Consider the following 17,327-nt stretch of genomic DNA (forward strand, 5'->3'; position numbering starts at 1 on the left):
AAGATCTTCACCTTCCTCACTAGCCTTGCACTGGAGTGGCTCTTTGGATTCACTTACTTCAACTGTTGATTTCCCCTTCGACTGAGGCACACGTAGCATGCACAAGCAGTTTGCTGGACCAAAGCAAGCTATCCAGGAGAGAACTCTTGATTCTTTGGGTTGCATTGGTTACGTAACCTTGTATCTCGTCGCCAGTTGTAGCGTCCTCTCCCAGCCTGGGGACATGCAAATGATTTCACCACACATGGAGCTTGGTATTACACCTCTTTATTTATCAGTGTGTAACCGTTAACTGAGCATTCTATGTTAAGAAGTCTATCACCCGCACGCTTATGACAATATTCTACTGAGTCCGTCAGGATCCAAAAGGGTCCTGCCGTCTCTAAGTCTCAAAACCCTACATTGCCTGTTTGGCTTGACTTAAAAATGTGCTCTTTATGCCCCTACAGCGCTTGGTCAGCCACTTGCCTGTACTTTAGAAATGGGCTACTGTCAGTTATTTATATTTAGCAACATCAGTTCATATCTTTCTAAATAAACCTTGAATTTGTTTATAAAAATTAAGCTAAATGTTATTAAACTAATTACATAAGATGGTAAGCTTTTATTTCTTAGGTGGCATTTCTGCTTTAAGAAAAGTTGTTGGTTGATCACTTTTTCAACAATGGGAGAATTGACTAATCCAGAAGAAAAAGGCAACGAAAATATCCTGGAACATATGCTCGCCCCATCATGCCGCTCTTCAGTAACTTTTTGTGGGCGGAGTTTTATCGCTATGGTACTAAAGCCTAAATGATCCACGGTAGTCTGGTCCAGAGGTCCATTAACTGACAGTAGTCCAGACTTTCGGCCTGCCACCAAAACACTTGGTTTATGATGTAGAATTTTCTAGGTAATTTTGTGAGGACCGGAAAATATAAAATGGTGATGTATGATATGATGTAAACGCCTCCTGGTGACTCTGAAGCAAAGCACTGATCATTACTGATTATACATCAAGAGGGTGGTGTTGAGAACTGTATTTGTGCACGGCCCTATAAGCAGAGCCACTAGAATGTGCGATTCTGATGCTGGAGCGTTTTCCGCATAGTTATAGAATTGCTGCACCTGACATATAATCCGTAAGTCCATGGCTGTGAAATTACACCCATAGCCCTGGTTTGCAACGTAGTACTCTTAGAAAGTACGTAGAAAACGTTTTATGTGTACTGTTGTTGCATTGTTTGTTTTGATGTAACGTTTTCTGAGGTACTTTGCTAAATCATTTGTTCATTAGCAAAAATAATTTGTTTCCACAGCTGCAGAGCCATGGCCTGAAAACGCAGCCCTGTATCAGCCTTTGAAGGGTGAGTACTGTCGTCGGCACATAACAAAACACACTGTATCTCTTTGTTCGTAGAGCGTATTTTGCATCCTCTAGCATAATTACCTTTGAAAAGATTGCACATGGCAAGGAGTCATTTTGTTTTAATTCTCTTTTAAGGCATTTTTTTGATAAATTGGTGTCTGTCAATATAAAACCGACTATTCATGCCCTGCCGAGTCCTCAGTTTATTATTGACTCATTAGACTGGCTGCTGTAGGCAGTACAGAATGATACGGTTGTAGGCACAGTTGGAGGATTTACTGTGCCAATAGCTGAGGCAGTCGGCTTTTGAACTCTGGAGGTAAAGTGGGTTCTCAGTAAGAGGGAACTCTTAAAATGTATAGGCGAGGATGGTGCAGGCTCTCTTTAGCAGCTCTTCATATATCATCAGATCATATTATGGCCCCCAATTGGGGCTCAGCAGGCTGCTACAGTTGTCAGAAGGTTGCAAAGTAATGAAGACTAATAGGCAGCGGCCCTACTCTTCTAAGCATGGAATTTTTATTGCAGCAAATGTGTCATCTTTCTTTTGTGTGACAGACCAAGACGCAGTGTGTGATATTAGCTGCAAGTAGGTTTGATATGAATTAGAATGTTTTTACGTTCAGCTGGAGAAAATCTTGCAGATGCGAATTTACTTAATTTTTATTAGGAGAGGATCAGGTCACAAAAAAATATCAGAAGGTGTTTTCTTTCCAGGCGGGATTTCTAATTTCATATCACTGATAAAAGAAGACGAATGACCTGAAGCTGCATGGAAAATATATTCTGTATATGTGTGTGACTTGCTGGCTCGACCTGGCTTTTATTGTGATTTGTCTCTGGTTGCTTCTGTCCGTCTGTCTTTTTCTGTTTGAAAATATTTGATTTTTTTTATGACTGCCTTTTTTTTACAAACTCTGCTGTAATGCTTTTGTGTGTCTGTATGAAAGAGTCTAGGTCAGTCTGTGTCTGGTGTAGGTTATCAAACTGGCTTGTCTTTGACCCTTTCCCTAGTTACATCTGTCTTCCTGGTCGGGTTTGCATGCCATGCTATGCATCTGCCCTGACTGACTAAGTCTCTCTGGTTTGGCCTACTGGTCTGACTAGACTTTACTGCCTGATTTAATCTTTTTGGCAGCATGGTTGTCTCTGCTTGCATTGGTCTGCCTGTCTTTATGGGTCTATTTTCGTATGTCTGTCAGTATGAGCCCTTTTGTGTACCTGGGTCTACTGGCTGAAATTTCTGTGCCTGCTGTATCTGGACAGGGTTAGAACTATGTGGCAAAATCTGTTTCTTTCTCCTGCTCTACCGTGCTTTCGGGGGTGCTTGTGTTTACTTTTTACTGTGAATGAATCGCTATAGGAAGTACTTCTATAATGTTGCTCTACATATTGATTTGACTTATGGAACATTTTGTTTAGGAGGAGAGAATGCATAGACCTTGGAAGAGATACGTTTTTTACTAGGTGATTTATTTGTAGATGGTCCCACAGTGCACATTCCATGGCCACTGTGATTGCACTTTGAATTGTCTTACTCACCTTGAGCTGCAGCATACTTAGGAGACCCAAGGAATGTACTTGTGTGAGAATAGACAACATCCAGGGATTTTGTATTTTATTTTGTGGAGGAGTGGTTGGTGGAACTGCTTTACATGTAATTGCTGGTGCAGCAGCAGGTGGCAGTGTTACTGGAAACTAGTTTAATAACTGCAGAGTCAGAGGGATAGAGTTTCAGAGCCTTTTTTCATCTACTAGTCCTGCTCCGTTTGGGATCACCTGGAGATGTGGCAGTTGGTATTTTGGTATCTGAAATTGGAGTGGATTTGTTATTGAATTCGGGAATTGATGGTCCTCATTGCTGTTACTAATACTGGGTTGTCCCCAGCGGTGGAAGGAAGGATATGTTACTTTAGATTTGTAAGTGGGTGACCACAGATTTTGATCAGAGAGCAAACACCATTTTTCGATTTGACCCAGAGACCACTTTAGCTGTCTTACCATCTGTTTGTTGTAAAATAAACAAAACATTCAAATATCCATATTAACATACCCACATTACTTGGTCTGTCCAATGGAGTCAGTATCACTGGTCGGTAGATTCTAAAGGTGGTTCCAAGTGGAAACTGAGGGTGTTAAATTCTGTGACGCATGATCTGGTTGTTCGGCGCGAGGGAGAATACATTTTTGCTGCATCTTACATACTTTTGTGCTACAAATTGATGCTACCATACACACTTTATCAAAATCTTTAGTAGTCAAGGAATGGGCATCCCCAAGAGACGAAGGAGATTTCCGTAATTTGAGTAATGAGACACTTGAGGTGCACAACGCGCTTGGGGATGATTTGATTAAGCCCAGCCTAAAGGTTTAAATATCCTCCAGCCATAAAAAGTGAGGCAAATATAGTTCACACAATGGCTGTAGGTCAGTTAGGCCGGAAATAGCATAAGGATAAAAACATGTGAATAAAGAACCAGGACATAAGTGATATTCTTCACTCTTTGCTTTTGAGCAACACTAGCAAGAATGGCCGCTAATAGTTTTGTAAGTGTTACATGTTTTAAGTCTTTCAGAAGGTGGTAACGAAATTGAATCTTACCGAAACACCGCCTTGACTTTGTAGAGGAAGAGCACTGTGGATACTATGGACATGATATTGATGATGAAGTGGGGGGTCATATATTGTGCATTGATCTAAATTATTAAGATCTTAATTCAGATTGCATGTATTTGTTTTGTGTTTGTCAGAGTGTGAGTCGTGTTCAAATACTGTTATGAATAAATGTATTGTGAAATTATGCCTATAAAATAGTGACATCAAATGAAAAAATATAAATACATGTGCATTTTAACATTGGTGAAAGTATGTGGGTGAGTTGAGTACACAGAGCACATTGGATATTTTTTTTAACATAATAGCTACCATATAGATGTTACTTTGTAGGTGGGTATATTAGGGATGTAAAGGTGAGACCTTTGCTTTTATTATTGATAAGGGCGATTTGTCTCAGAATTTGAAGTCTCCTGGCAATAGAAACTTGTTTTTACCCTTCCTGTTTTGAGATGAAATCGCTAAAGGTGATTGAAAATAAGGTGTATTTTCTATTGGTTTTAAGGAGAGGAGTATTTGGGTCTGCTATTTGTGGTTTTGAATGAAGTTGTATATCGGACTAGGCTGACACCATATTTCTGTGATGTTTATTTGTAGGGTAAGCAGTTTGGTTAGGTGCTTTTCTAGGATGTTTTGGTAGGGACGTGAGTCTTTTTGAGGCTGAATAGGAATGTTATTGAGCATTTTTTGGCTATGTTTCTCAAAAGTGATTTTAGCATGGAGTTGCACATTGGCCTTTTTGAAGGAGAGGGTGGGTGAGAAAGTTCCTGAATGGTCTTTAGGTAAAAATTGTGTTCATTTTGACTGATGTGACTAAAAGTTGCATTTCTGGAAGCGCTCATTAACTTTTGTGTTTCTCAGTTTGTTTGTGGATTTTGTTATGTATATGTTGCTGACTGTTTTCTTTCTTGTTATTAAAATGTCTGTCTTTCTGAACCTAGTGTTTTTGTCTTGTCTGACTAGCTTTGTCTTTTGCGTTGTCTGTCTGATAGACTGAATAACGTCTTAGTTTCGGATCTTTCTTTTATATAACTGTGTTATTATTTATATCTGTGTTCCTTTGTATTCTACGATATGGATGTCTTACTGACTGGAATTGTCTCTCTTTCTAGACGAGCTGCATCTGTGCAACCTGGTCTGTTTTTTTTCTGGGACTTTTTTGGCTGATTTCCTTTTAGAACACTGTCTTCCTGTTCGGTCTGTTTTCTGGGAGTGTATTTGGAACGTCATCTAATGTGTTGGCCCAAGATTGCTGGTTCTCTCTGTGTCTCGTTCTGTGATCAGCATTCTGAAAAGGCCTAAGCTTCTTGTCTGATTTGGCTATGTCAGATTGCTGGGTATCTGTCCATCTAAGTTTGTCTGAATTATCTGGCTTTTTCGGTCTGTCTTGTTGATGAACCTGTGTTGTGTAACATGTATTCCTTGTCCTGCAAGGCAAGTCTACCTATCAGTATGGCTGTACCTGTTACTATGTCTGCCTCACTGGACGCAACTGTGTGTGTGTGTGTGTGTGTGTGTGTGTGTGTGTGTGTGTGTGTATGTGTGTGTGTGTCTGTCTCTGTCTGTCTGTGTCTCTTTTACCAGGTGTGTTTTGCCAGCCAATGCTTTCATTGTTTAAGTTGCCTGGACTATCCGCTGGTCTTACTTGTTGTTCTGTCTTTAGCAGATCGCTCCCTTTTCATGTTTAAATTCTCGCTTTTTTTTTTACTTGATATTTGAATAAATATTTCTTTGGCAAAAGTGATGTTTTTTGCTTGTTGCAAATGTTATATTTTTTCTTTTTCCCCTTTAGGTGACCAGATTTTGTTGTCTGACAATGCATCCTCTCTTGCCGTGCAGGTAACACATTAATGAATAATAAAGTGTTTATTGTTGTAGAATGTAAAATGTTTGCCAATATTATCATCATAATTAAAGGCTTTTAAAGGTTTCACCTGTTGTATGACTGGATTATAAAAATGTTTTTGGTGTGCAGAATATTTTCTGTGCTGTAAGTGCAAATAAATATGGGTTCGTAGAAAGTTACTCAGTCATTCTACAGTTGCATGAGTTGTACTCTTTCCTGCCACCTAGAAATATACTGTAAGTTCTCTGGTGGTACTTAGAACTTGGATTTATGCTCATTCTCTTGCAGTCCTTTGCAGTGTTGACAAATGACACATTTGAGACCTTGCTTTTTACGGCCTTTTTATTTCTAAATATTGACAGCTTTCGTTTTCTAGAAGACAGTAGGTCAACAGTTCTTTAATAATTATAAAAGTAAGTATATAAAAATGGTTATTTATATATAACTATAATATTAATTTCAGAAGCAGAGAGATGGCTTTGTGACAGCCCACTTCATCCATTGCCTTTGTTGTTTTTTCCATAGTTTGCCAGTGCTTTGATTGGCTGTCCATAAAGCCCATAGCATTCTGTGGATGGTTACATTGTCCCATTTGTGTTTCCATTAGGTTTTGGTGATGAGCCTCAAGTAGACTTTAGCTCAGATTGCAGATGCAGCATGACGTGTAGCGTGTAATTGAAAGCCAGTGCGTGTTCCTTTATTATTTACTTTGTGGTCATGCCTACATTTAAGTGTTGGTTTACGTATTTTTAAGGAAATGTATACTGTTTGGATGTGTGGCTTAGCCTTTCATAATAACACACTACTAATCGCCATTGTGAGTGTATCGGTCTTGCTTTGCTGTCACGACAATATGTAGGATTTATGGCTTTTCTGCTCACAAAGTAAAGACGTAGATGCACATACACTTTTCTGTAGAGGCAACAGAAGTACCGTCGGTCAAAAGTATCTACAAGGCAATATTTTGCTGGGTATGCCTATGCAATCTGCTAATGCAGTTTGTCATTAAAGGGCCATACTCCAGCCTTCCATATTGTTGTAGCTCAAGATGTTGCTCTGTTATGAAATTTTCTTTCTAATACTGGTGTGGGAAAACACGCACACAAATTAACCCATCTATTACCAAAAAATGAAATATAAAGTGGCAGTCCTACTGGCTAGTCCAACGCTTGTGTTTTGTAGCGAACTGAATTGACGTTCATTATTTAGTTTGTGGCAAGTGCCAGACTGAAATCACTAAAAGCAAACACCCATCTGCTCCTAGTAGTACATCCAGTGAGCCTTATACCTTCTGGTCGGTTGCGAAGCGTTCCATTCTGGATACTTAAAATATCTGTGCCATTTGCAGAGCCAGCCAACAGGGGTAGGGGAGTCAGGCGTATTAATTGAGGTCATTGGTTATATGTGAAGGAATTTGAATGCCATGACGTGTATTTGTATAGCACACGTTAACCCCTTGGGACAGCTTGGCACTGATTTTAAATGGGGCAGCACAATTGCTTTACTAATCAGCTACAGCCTTCGAAGTAAACTTGCCATCTGTTTCTGCCCATCAGTAGTAGCAACCGTGGAAATTCTTATCACTGCCTATTAGGTTCCACATTCCTCTCACCATAGAGGCTAAACTGCTCTCCGTTCCTCTCATCTACAGTCCTTAATCCTACAACCTAACCTACTTATTATAGGTTCCATCGTACTTTGCGTATGTTCTTTAACCATATTAGCTTCACCGTCTTACCCACGTCTTTAATTACAGAGTTAATAGCTCTTTTCCTCCACTCTCTCACCATAGTCTCCATGCCCCTCCATCCACTGCACAGAATACAGGTTTCATGCTTGGCCCTTTGGCCTCCAACTCTCTCCATGTTAAGTGCCATTTTCTCCACCCTCTACAGGCTTCATACCTCTTCTACTCTTCTCATCTCAACCCCCAAATTGTTCCATTGTGGTGACATTGAGTGTTTTTAATCCCTTGCCGTCTATTCTTTCACCATAGTCTACCTGCGTTTCTTTAGCCCCTATGTGAGTTGTGCTTGGCTAATAGAAATGCTGTCAGCAACTGCTGCCCCTTCACCAATCCACTTTCCTTCCTGTACTCCCAAGAGCCCTGCAATCTCAGCAACCACAGTCCCACCTGTGTGCTCTAAATGACCGGTGTTGGTTAAGGAAGGAACACAGAGAGGCTTAATAATGTGACAAGTGCGGAGATGACAAAATGTATTGTAAGGAAAAATATCTGTTTATGCGTTTTGACCTTGGCATCCACAAAATCCAATTTCAACGTAATTTAATGATGCTGGTGCAAGAGGTTAGCTATCAGCAGGAACAGGTCAAAAACCAGGTGAAAGGAAGGTGGAGAAAGAAGTACAGTTGTGGTCTTCTGGGTGGAAGAAAACAGCATAGGGGACAGGCCAATTGCTGATTGGCGAATACAGTTCCAGCCTCAATCTGGATTCGGGTTGCCTGGTTACGCATTTACTTAGCGTTTCCAGCTTGAACCCACTAGTTAGGATTTCTCCTACGAACGGCTTGGTTGTGCAGAAGGCTGAATAATATCGCGGATTAATACCGCGCCTGACACCAATTCAAGGGTCGACCAACTGGCGACCGCCTGGAATAACTCTCCTCCTGACCTTCCCCTTCCCCTTGTCTTGATAAAGACCCGCCGCGACCACCAACTGGGGCGCAACCAGGGTCGAAACGTCGACGCTCTTACCTTGGCCAAGCTAAACTCCAGGAACCTGGACATTAACCAATTGGTTTTCCTTGGAATATTTACTTATAAAAGACTGGCCTTAAAAAACGACGGAAAATACCTCGTTTCCCTCCCTCCCCCGGTCCTTTTCCCTTGTGTTTTTATTGTAAATAATTTGTTGTGTATATAAGTGTCACTATATATTGCACTTGTCACCCTAATCACTACTGTCACCATTCACGAATTTAAAGTGTTTACCAGTAATATAGTGGAATGAAGTAATTCCTATATACTGTTTCTGTTTTCATGTTTTTAATACATATAAAAACTTTGCATATCAGAGAGTGTTTTGCTTGTTAAACATTTAGGAGCTGTTTTCAGCTTCCTCCAAAGGAATTGTTTTCTCTACCCAACAGAACCATTTTGTTTGTAAATTGCACAAAAGCAGCAGATGGACTGGTCATGCAAGACATAGTCAATACTGAACCACCCTGTGCAGACCAGTGATGGGTGGCTATTCCATCAGCCTCCTTGCTACATTAGTGAGGGCATGGCCATGGGACAAATATGTGACTGTGAAGCCCACCTGAAAGTGTTGAGCAAGATAAAGGGAGAAAGCCCACACCAGCTATGCACTGGGGAAAGTGAGGCCCAGCAAGCAGGATGAAGGCACATAAGAGAGCAGGGAGTGTAGCGGGCAGTTTGAGAGACTTACGAGGTGATCCTTTAGCTACAGTGAGTGATGGCTTGAGAGAAGCAGTGTCTTGCATAGGGCTAGGGCATCGTGATAGGAGTGAATTGGAAAATGCAGCGTCCAGAGCAGGGCGGATATAAAATGGGAAGCAAGAGAAACAAGCATTGGCATAGCCAATAGGTCTCGCCTTTGGGACCTTTTAAATATTTAATTATGCAGCATAATGTCCTTTGTGCAACAACATCAACTGTTGCATGGCTAAACACTTAAAAGGTCCCAAAGGCGAGAACTATTGGCTATGCCAATGCTTGTTTTAAGAGCTGAAATGAGATTCATTTTTCAGTAGTCTCTGAGATATTGGAAGGTACCGACAAGACAGAAGAGTTTCAGAAACCTGCTTTTTTCCCAAGGTTTCGTTTTCATGCAGACCAGACGTTTTTTGAAGTATCGAATTTTTATTTATGGATTATAAGACACCAATCTTCCTGTCATTTTAAAGGAACTCTCCCAATATGAAAGTAAAGTATATTGTTCTAGAATACTAAATATAGATAATGCTTTGTATCTAAACCATTATGAATGGTTTTCGAAATAAAAACAGGTGTCACTGTCCATATAGCAAGCTTTTAAGAAACGGATTGAGGCACTTTATTACCTGTAAAGTAAATGTATTTATATTAATTATGTATTTTTATTTATACAAATATTTTTCATGGTTATTTCCTGATAATGAGTTTTCAGTACAAAAGCGCTGTGAATGGATCTTTAGCAAAAAGTTCAGGGTGCTTGGCATTGAGACATCAAGAGCGTGAGGCTCACTTTAACGTGTACAAACCTACAGAGTGACGCTTGTGAAAAGCGCATTGATTGGGAAGCGTAACGCTATTTCTCACTGATCGCATAAACCTGCTGCAACAACCAATCCAAGCTTTAAATAGGTATCAGAGCACTTTACATGAGCACCAGTTTCATTGCCAAGCGGATGCTAGTGGAGTCGGAGCAGAGTGTGCGAGTGTGAGCAGGTCCGGCGGCATGAGGTGAGCAGCGTGCATTCAGCGGCCCTTTTTCTTTTGCAGCATGAAATGTATTATAATAATCATTCAGAAAATAGTACTATTGCAGCTTACAGCTCATACTTTAAAATGGAAAAACAAAGTTCTCTAAATGTGTGAACCGAGCTTAACATAAACAAGAGGCAAAAAACAGGAACTCTGTTACAAATCCTAAAACTGCTTACCTACATCTTAATCCCCAAAATGTAAAAGTTTAAAAGCGGAAGTGGATGCTAGCAGAATCGGAGCAGTGTGTGCAAGTGTGAGCAGGTCAGGCGGCAAGAGGTGAGCTGCATGCATGGAGGTGAGCCCGGGAGTGGTGTGTGCGTGTGCGCGCAGTCTGCTGTTTTTCAAAGCACATACTTGTGCTTGTGGCGCGCCACTGTGCACTCCCGCAAGGTGTATGCCGCCACAAGCACAAGATTGTGCTTCGAAAAACAGCTGAACGTGGACTAAAGGTCTCCTATGCAGCGCATGCGCGCTGCGTAGGCGGGACCTAAAAAAGGCTTGCAGCTGAGGTGCAGGTTCTAAATGTTTCTGAGGCTAGAGAATCCTGGGACTAAGGGAGAGCGAGTGGCTGAATTATGCCACAAAGAGAGGGACCAGCTAGGCAAAATCTGCAAACTGGCAAGATTTCACAGTAGGCCAGGGCTAACAACTGCCGTGATGTGCAGGTGTTGGTTAAAATCCTGACAAAGATCTGCTTTCCAGCGTAGAAGTGCAGTAAATGGAGTACCTTTAATATTGAGCAACAGTAAAAATCTGTTAATTATAGCTCTTAGAAGCAGACAGAAGTGTGGTAGGAATGGCTTTATTAAAAGCACTGTAAGTGAGGATTGGATTGAGACAAAGGAAAAGTCGACTGAGAAGGCATGACATTGGAGACCTCAATAAAAAGGGATGTGAAGTGTTAAAAAGGACTGGGAAAAAATACCGAAGAAGGTGGGCGTAACCATACTGCCTGGCGAAATAAAAAGGCACAGAATGAAGAAGATCAAATTATATCAGGACAGAGAGGGCAGGCTACTAGACTAGGACACAAATGGAAAGACTGGAGTTCTTGCCTGTACCTCACAAAGTCATCGGGAAAAGTCAAAAGGCAGAAGCTGCGAACTAGCAAGGCGAGTCAGTGGGTTTTGGCTCTACACTGACAACTGGTGGGATCTGCATGCCATGATTCAAGTCCTTGGAAGGCAGATTGCCTGCCACCCTCAGAGGGCGATACATGGTTTGCCGTTAAATTGAGGAACAATTACATGTTACTGCTTTGAAAGAATAGATATTCTGTCCAAATTGCTGTGGTGAAAGTAAGTTATTAGTAATTGTGGAGACCTCGAGGAAGGCAAGGATGGTGCAGTACTAGGGAGAGAGTAGTGTTGTGGCCCAAGAGCATGTAGCAAAAGAGACGCTGATGACCGGCTTAATAGCAGGGAGAAAAGAGACAGATGGGGGTTGCAGTGGATTCACAGAGTGGAAATTTGGTACCTGGGTGGGAGGCTACAGCCATGAAGTACTCTACAGGAATGCAAGGAGTGGTGCACAGAGGGTGCTAGGAAGAGTGATAGACAGAATTGTAGAACAGGAGTTGAGGTACTAAGCAGGAAGTGAGCAGCAGGAGCAAAAAATGTGGTGGCGAGAAGGGACTACGATACGAGACAAACTAGAAGGCATCAAGGGACGTACACAAAGAGATGATCGATGGAGAGCTGAAACTTTTCAGACACTCACCCCCAGTCACAGAGCTGGTTGAATTCATCACCGTTCTTTAACTCACTTCGCCACCCCAGTTCAGATACAACCATATGCAAATTAGTCATAGGACCAGTCCAGCCAGAACTGCCAAGCCAGGTCTTCCCTGAACTGGAAACAAGAATCCTGGGGCCTGTTTCGGGGTAACATCATCTATCAGCCAGGCTAGCTTGAGGGGGACAAGCAGAAAGCAGGCATCTGTAAGAGTATGGGCTCACTTTTCTTGGCAAGCGGTCAGGGGTCTCTTCATTCCTGGTAGAAAGAGAAATCTGGGATAATCCATTATTCTGGTTTATAAAACCATCCTCCAACCCGAACAGCAAAATGCCAACACACTGGCAGGCTGAAGAGTGCGGATTAAACGGGGAATACAACAAAATGGGCCCCAGAAACATAAACCCCATAACTTCCACGTCATCAAGGCAGATCACACTGAAATGAAGACCCAAGCAATAGTTTTGAGCATAATCATGGGGAGGAACAAACACCATAGCTAGGCTCGATCATTCCAAATGAAAACACCAAACTCCGCAATCTGAAATTGAAAATGTAGCTCTTCCAGCAATTAAATAAATCCCTGCATATGTTGTGTACATTCGCTGTAAATTGCAGATCCTAGTACATTACTATGATATATAATGCACACTTTTGCTACTCGATGCAGCGTTAATTATAGATGATTATTTAGCATGAGCTATTATGAAGCCGTGTGTGTGTCCAGGGTGCTGTGCAGGTAAAAGCTAACCATGATTACATACAAAGCTCAAAACCTATAGCTGCAGAGTTTTATGATCCCATAGTACAGGGTCATTTTTTTTTAAAGCGCTGTGAACGCAGGGCACCAGTGAATTGATTGCACCAGACGCATATGACGTCAGTATATTTATATCTATACATACCTAGTTAAAAGCAGTGGCGTAGCCAGTGTGTCATGGGCCTTAGTGCAAGAAAGATAATGTTACCAAGGCCACTGTTTCAACTCGAAATACAGCAATAATTATGGTTCAGTGGGTCTCTCGGGCCTCTGTGCCACTTCACCTGCTGCACCAATGGAAGCTACATCCTCATTAGCTTTGCATAGCTGGCAATTTGGCAATTATTTGCTTTAACCCTTTCCATGCTGATGACGAGCTCAGCTCGTCATGATGCACGGTTGAGCTGTGCTGATGACGAGCTGAGCTCGTCATGAAACAATGGACATGGGCATAGTCCATCACCGGAGGGGAAAACACCTAGCAGCGAAGGTGTTAAAAAACAGCTAGAAAAGCAGACATTTGTGACGAGCCGATCTAGAGTGTTGGTGATGTTGTAGAGTACCTTATATAAATAGGAGCTGCTAGCCACCTAGAACTTGAGAGCTACTCAGGGTTCCCTCATTCCTTTTTTGCATAATTTATGCAGCACTCTTAGCCTGAAAGGCATTGTTTCAGGTGGTGTGTGTGTCTATATATGTGTGAATATATATATATATATTCACTGAAAAACCATAGGTTTCAAGCCTTATATAGTTAGGAATTAGCATTTAAAAAACCTTTGAAATTCACTCAAAAAACTATAAGTTTTAGGGTGTTCTAGTTAGCTGGACATTTCACTCATACAAAACCATTGAAATTGCTCCTATATAGTTAGTTGTACTAACTATATTTCGCGCACCCGCAATCCACTGCTGATGATGTCACATATTAGATCATTCATGACATGGTCAGTGACATCACTGATGACATCTCAAATGACATCATCAGTGAATGTGTTTTGCTTCATTATTTAAATATGCATTATATATATATATATATATATATATATATATATATATATATATATATATATATATCATTGAGCAGGCCTAGGGGGGGTCAGGGTGCTTCTACCCTGCCCTCTTTTGAGTTCTACACGTTTGTTTTTCTGCTTTCCTGTGCCTCAGTCTACAGAGGCACAAGATGGCTGCCAACAATTTCTGTTTTGGAGTGCTGACAGACATTGGCAGCCAATCAGAATGCAGCTCGTGCACGCATAGGTCCGCGCAAGTACGCGTACCGTGCGCGCACGGTACGTGGATTGTGCACGCCTATAGATATATACATTTTTTCAAATTCAATTTTCTCAACAACTACTGGAGGGATTTACACCATTTAAACAAAAGGGCGTACTGCGTACCAGTCCCTACCATTTTGCCAAGTTTGGTGTAATTCCGTTCAGCGGTTCAGGTAGTAGCCGTGTCTAATCGTCCTATGGAAAATAACATGGGGGAAACACGTTTTGGGACCCCCCTTTTTTCTCATCCCCCACTTGACGAATACACCTAAAATTTTCAGGGAAGGAGCGGAGCGTAACGGGCCATCTTCTTTGAGAAATTCACATCGATTCATCAACCGGCGCCAGTTATTCCCAATAGAATGTTCAGGATTTCCTATGGAAACTAGGGCCTAACCATATATACCTACTGGCGACCGCCAGTAGGAAGGATATATATATATATATATATATATATATATTTTTGCCCCAGTATTGGAACTTTCATAGATTCCCATGCTTTGTATCATTCCCCGTCGTCGGAATGGGAGCCTCGGTAAATAGTAAAAAAAACTATAGTAGTAAGCACAAAGTGAAAAAATAGGCCTAGGCCTCATCTCATTTTGTAGCTTATCCACCTCTTTTTGTAAAAGAGACCAAATTTCTGCAGCAGCCAATCAGAGCAGCCTCACCCCATAGAACCTTCCTGAGAGAAGCTCAGAGCCTCAGATTTTCTACCGCACGTTGTGCAAGGGAGTCTCCATTGAGCTCTGCTCAGTTTTCTTCAGTTTTTTCTTCAACTACTTGGATTTTTTTCTCAGCATGTCGGAGAGGAAAGCCCTTTTTAGAGCCTGTGCCACCTGCTCTAAGAAGAGGTTGTTTGTCGAGGACAAACATGAGGATTGTATCTACTGTTTATATCCGGACCATAAACCAACAGGCTGTCCGATTTGCAGATCCTTCTCAGCTAAGACCCAGAGGGACAGGGAAGGACGTCTCCTCACATGGCTTCAGAAGATGAAAGACCGGAAAGACGACATCTCTTCGGACAGTGAGGGCTCCTCGTCTATGGTGTCTTCCAGAAGGTCTCAAAAAAGGGGTAGGTCCCCCCTTTCTGCTTCAGACGAGTCCCGTCACAAGGCCTTACCAGGGACCTCTGACAGGTCCGACAGGCCGGCTGCCCCAAAATCTCCTCACCGAGGTGAAAAGGAGAGGCAGGGTAAGCCTGAGGAACTTCCGGCCTCAAAAAAGGTGAGAAAGGCTTCTACAGTCTCTTCGCCTTCCTCAGAGAAAGATCGTGGGGTCAACAAGCCTTCAACCCCGACTCAAGAGGTCGCTTCAGACAAGAAGCAGAAACCGTTGACGACTAAACTCCCAGGTACGTCGTCTACGAGTGTTAAAAAGGACAGCTCTACCAAGGTTGCCTCGTCGACGGGCTCGTCGACGACAGCTGCGTCGACGCCTACACCGTCGACTGTTTTCAAGGCTCCGGAATCCTGCTCGTCGTCGACGAGGGTGACCACCTCCACGTCGACGACAATGTCTGCAAAGCTGCCGTCGACGGCGGTGTCGTCGACGAGAACGACTTCGACGACGACGATGTCGACGACGCCTATTGCCATGTTGATGACGACGAGCTCGTCGACGGTCCCGTCGACGATTCCACCATCGTCGACGATGAGCTTCACCTCGTCGACGACGCTATCCTCGTCGACGAAGACACTTTCTATGTCTACACTTCCACTGTCGACACAGACACAGAAGACCTTCCCGTCGACGACGGCCTCGTCGACGACGGCCTCGTCGACGACGACCTCGTCGACGATGGAAATGGCGGGAAAACATGTTTTTTCACGGAAAAGGCATCAGATCACGCCAGAGATGACGTCTCCTCGCCAGGTTCAGAAGCTACCACCAACACTACTATTGGAGGATGACTCTGAGGAAGAGACTTTCAGTGAATTTGGGCAGGCCTATAGCCCTTCTGACCTTCAGGTTAAGGTGCAGGAGTTTAGCTCTGAGGAGGAGCAGATGGAACGACAGCACTATGCTCCAGAGCATTATTATGGGGAGGAACGTACTGCTACCAGGCGCGTGCCTCCACAACAACCGAGGCGTCAGTTACCTGAGGGTATGGTGGCAATACCATCCACTTTAGTGACGGATTTACAACTTATGTTGCGGGATTACAAGCAACGTTTCCCGGCGCCTCCGGAAACCCAACAAGTGCGCCCCACGACACCTCCGCCTCAGACATTACGTCCTGGGGCAGACCATTCTTTACCTCCAAGAGAGCGTGCCGCTGCGCTGGAAGTGCGCCCTCAAGAGGTAGTACAGGTGCCAGATACTGATGATGATGACGCTGCGTCTTCTGATGCAGACCAGCAAGCGGATCCTGATCAAGATCAACAGGCGCCATGGAATACTGCTGACCCTATAGATCCGGACAACACCGACCCGGATAATATTACTTCGCCTCCAGCGGACGTTGGAGGGTTTCACAACTTAATGGACAGGGCATCCAAAAGATTTGGTCTCCCAGTGACCACAGTGCAATCGGATTGCTTTTTGTATGACTTTAAAGAACCATTCAGAAAGTCAGTGAGGTCCATTCCAATCATTGAGCATGTCTGGTCTGAGGGCTTGAAGGCTATGCATAATCCGGCCACAGTCCTCCCGGTACTTCCGAGACTAGAAAAGAAGTATAAGGCACCGGATGGCAGTCCAGCATGTTTACTTGGCCAACCGAAACCGGATTCGGTCATTTCGCAGGCTGCCCAGAGCAAGTCCAAGAATCCTTCTACGCCGATGACTACGCCGCCGGATAAGGAGGGCAGGCGCCTAGACAATGTGGGCAAGAGGTTTTCAGCTATGGCCAGTCTCCTGGTTAGGGCAGCCAATGCGTTAGCGATTCTGGGACGCTATGATCGACAAATGTGGTGCGATCTTGCCCCATTTGTAGACGAACTGCAGGATTCGTCTAAGGAGGATGTGAAGAAGATTTTGCTCGAAGGGGAGCGGGCCTCTTCGGAGGTCATTGATGTGGCAATGGATATTGCAACCACCGCATTCCGAGCACTAGCCGGCTCGGCGGTTCTGCGACGCCAAGGGTGGCTAAAGGCCACATGGTTCAGGCAGGAGGTGCAGAATAAGATCTTGGATCTACCATATGACGGTGAGATGCTATTTGGCAAGCACGTCGATGAGGCTCTGCAAGGAATCAAAAAGGACACGGATACAGCTAAGTCCTTGGGTACATTGCAGTATCGTAAGGTGCCCTTCAGAGGAGCTAGAGGAAGAGGTTTTTCTTCTTATCGTG

The 17,327-nt window shown here is 43.1% G+C and overlaps 1 protein-coding gene across 1 annotated transcript in view; it reads left to right on the forward strand.

Moving 5' to 3' along the window:
- Nucleotides 1-17,327, forward strand: part of MTX2 (metaxin 2) — a 418,975-nt gene that overhangs the window by 108,654 nt on the left and 292,994 nt on the right. The window contains exons 2-3 of the mRNA XM_086956187.1: nt 1,299-1,346; nt 5,755-5,801. Coding sequence (XP_086812313.1) covers nt 1,299-1,346; nt 5,755-5,801 — 95 coding nt within the window. The remainder of the gene's footprint in view (nt 1-1,298; nt 1,347-5,754; nt 5,802-17,327) is intronic.

Source organism: Lissotriton vulgaris, chromosome 2_1 (assembly GCF_964263255.1).
Source record: "Lissotriton vulgaris chromosome 2_1, aLisVul1.2, whole genome shotgun sequence".
NCBI classification, from domain to species: Eukaryota; Metazoa; Chordata; class Amphibia; order Caudata; family Salamandridae; genus Lissotriton; species Lissotriton vulgaris.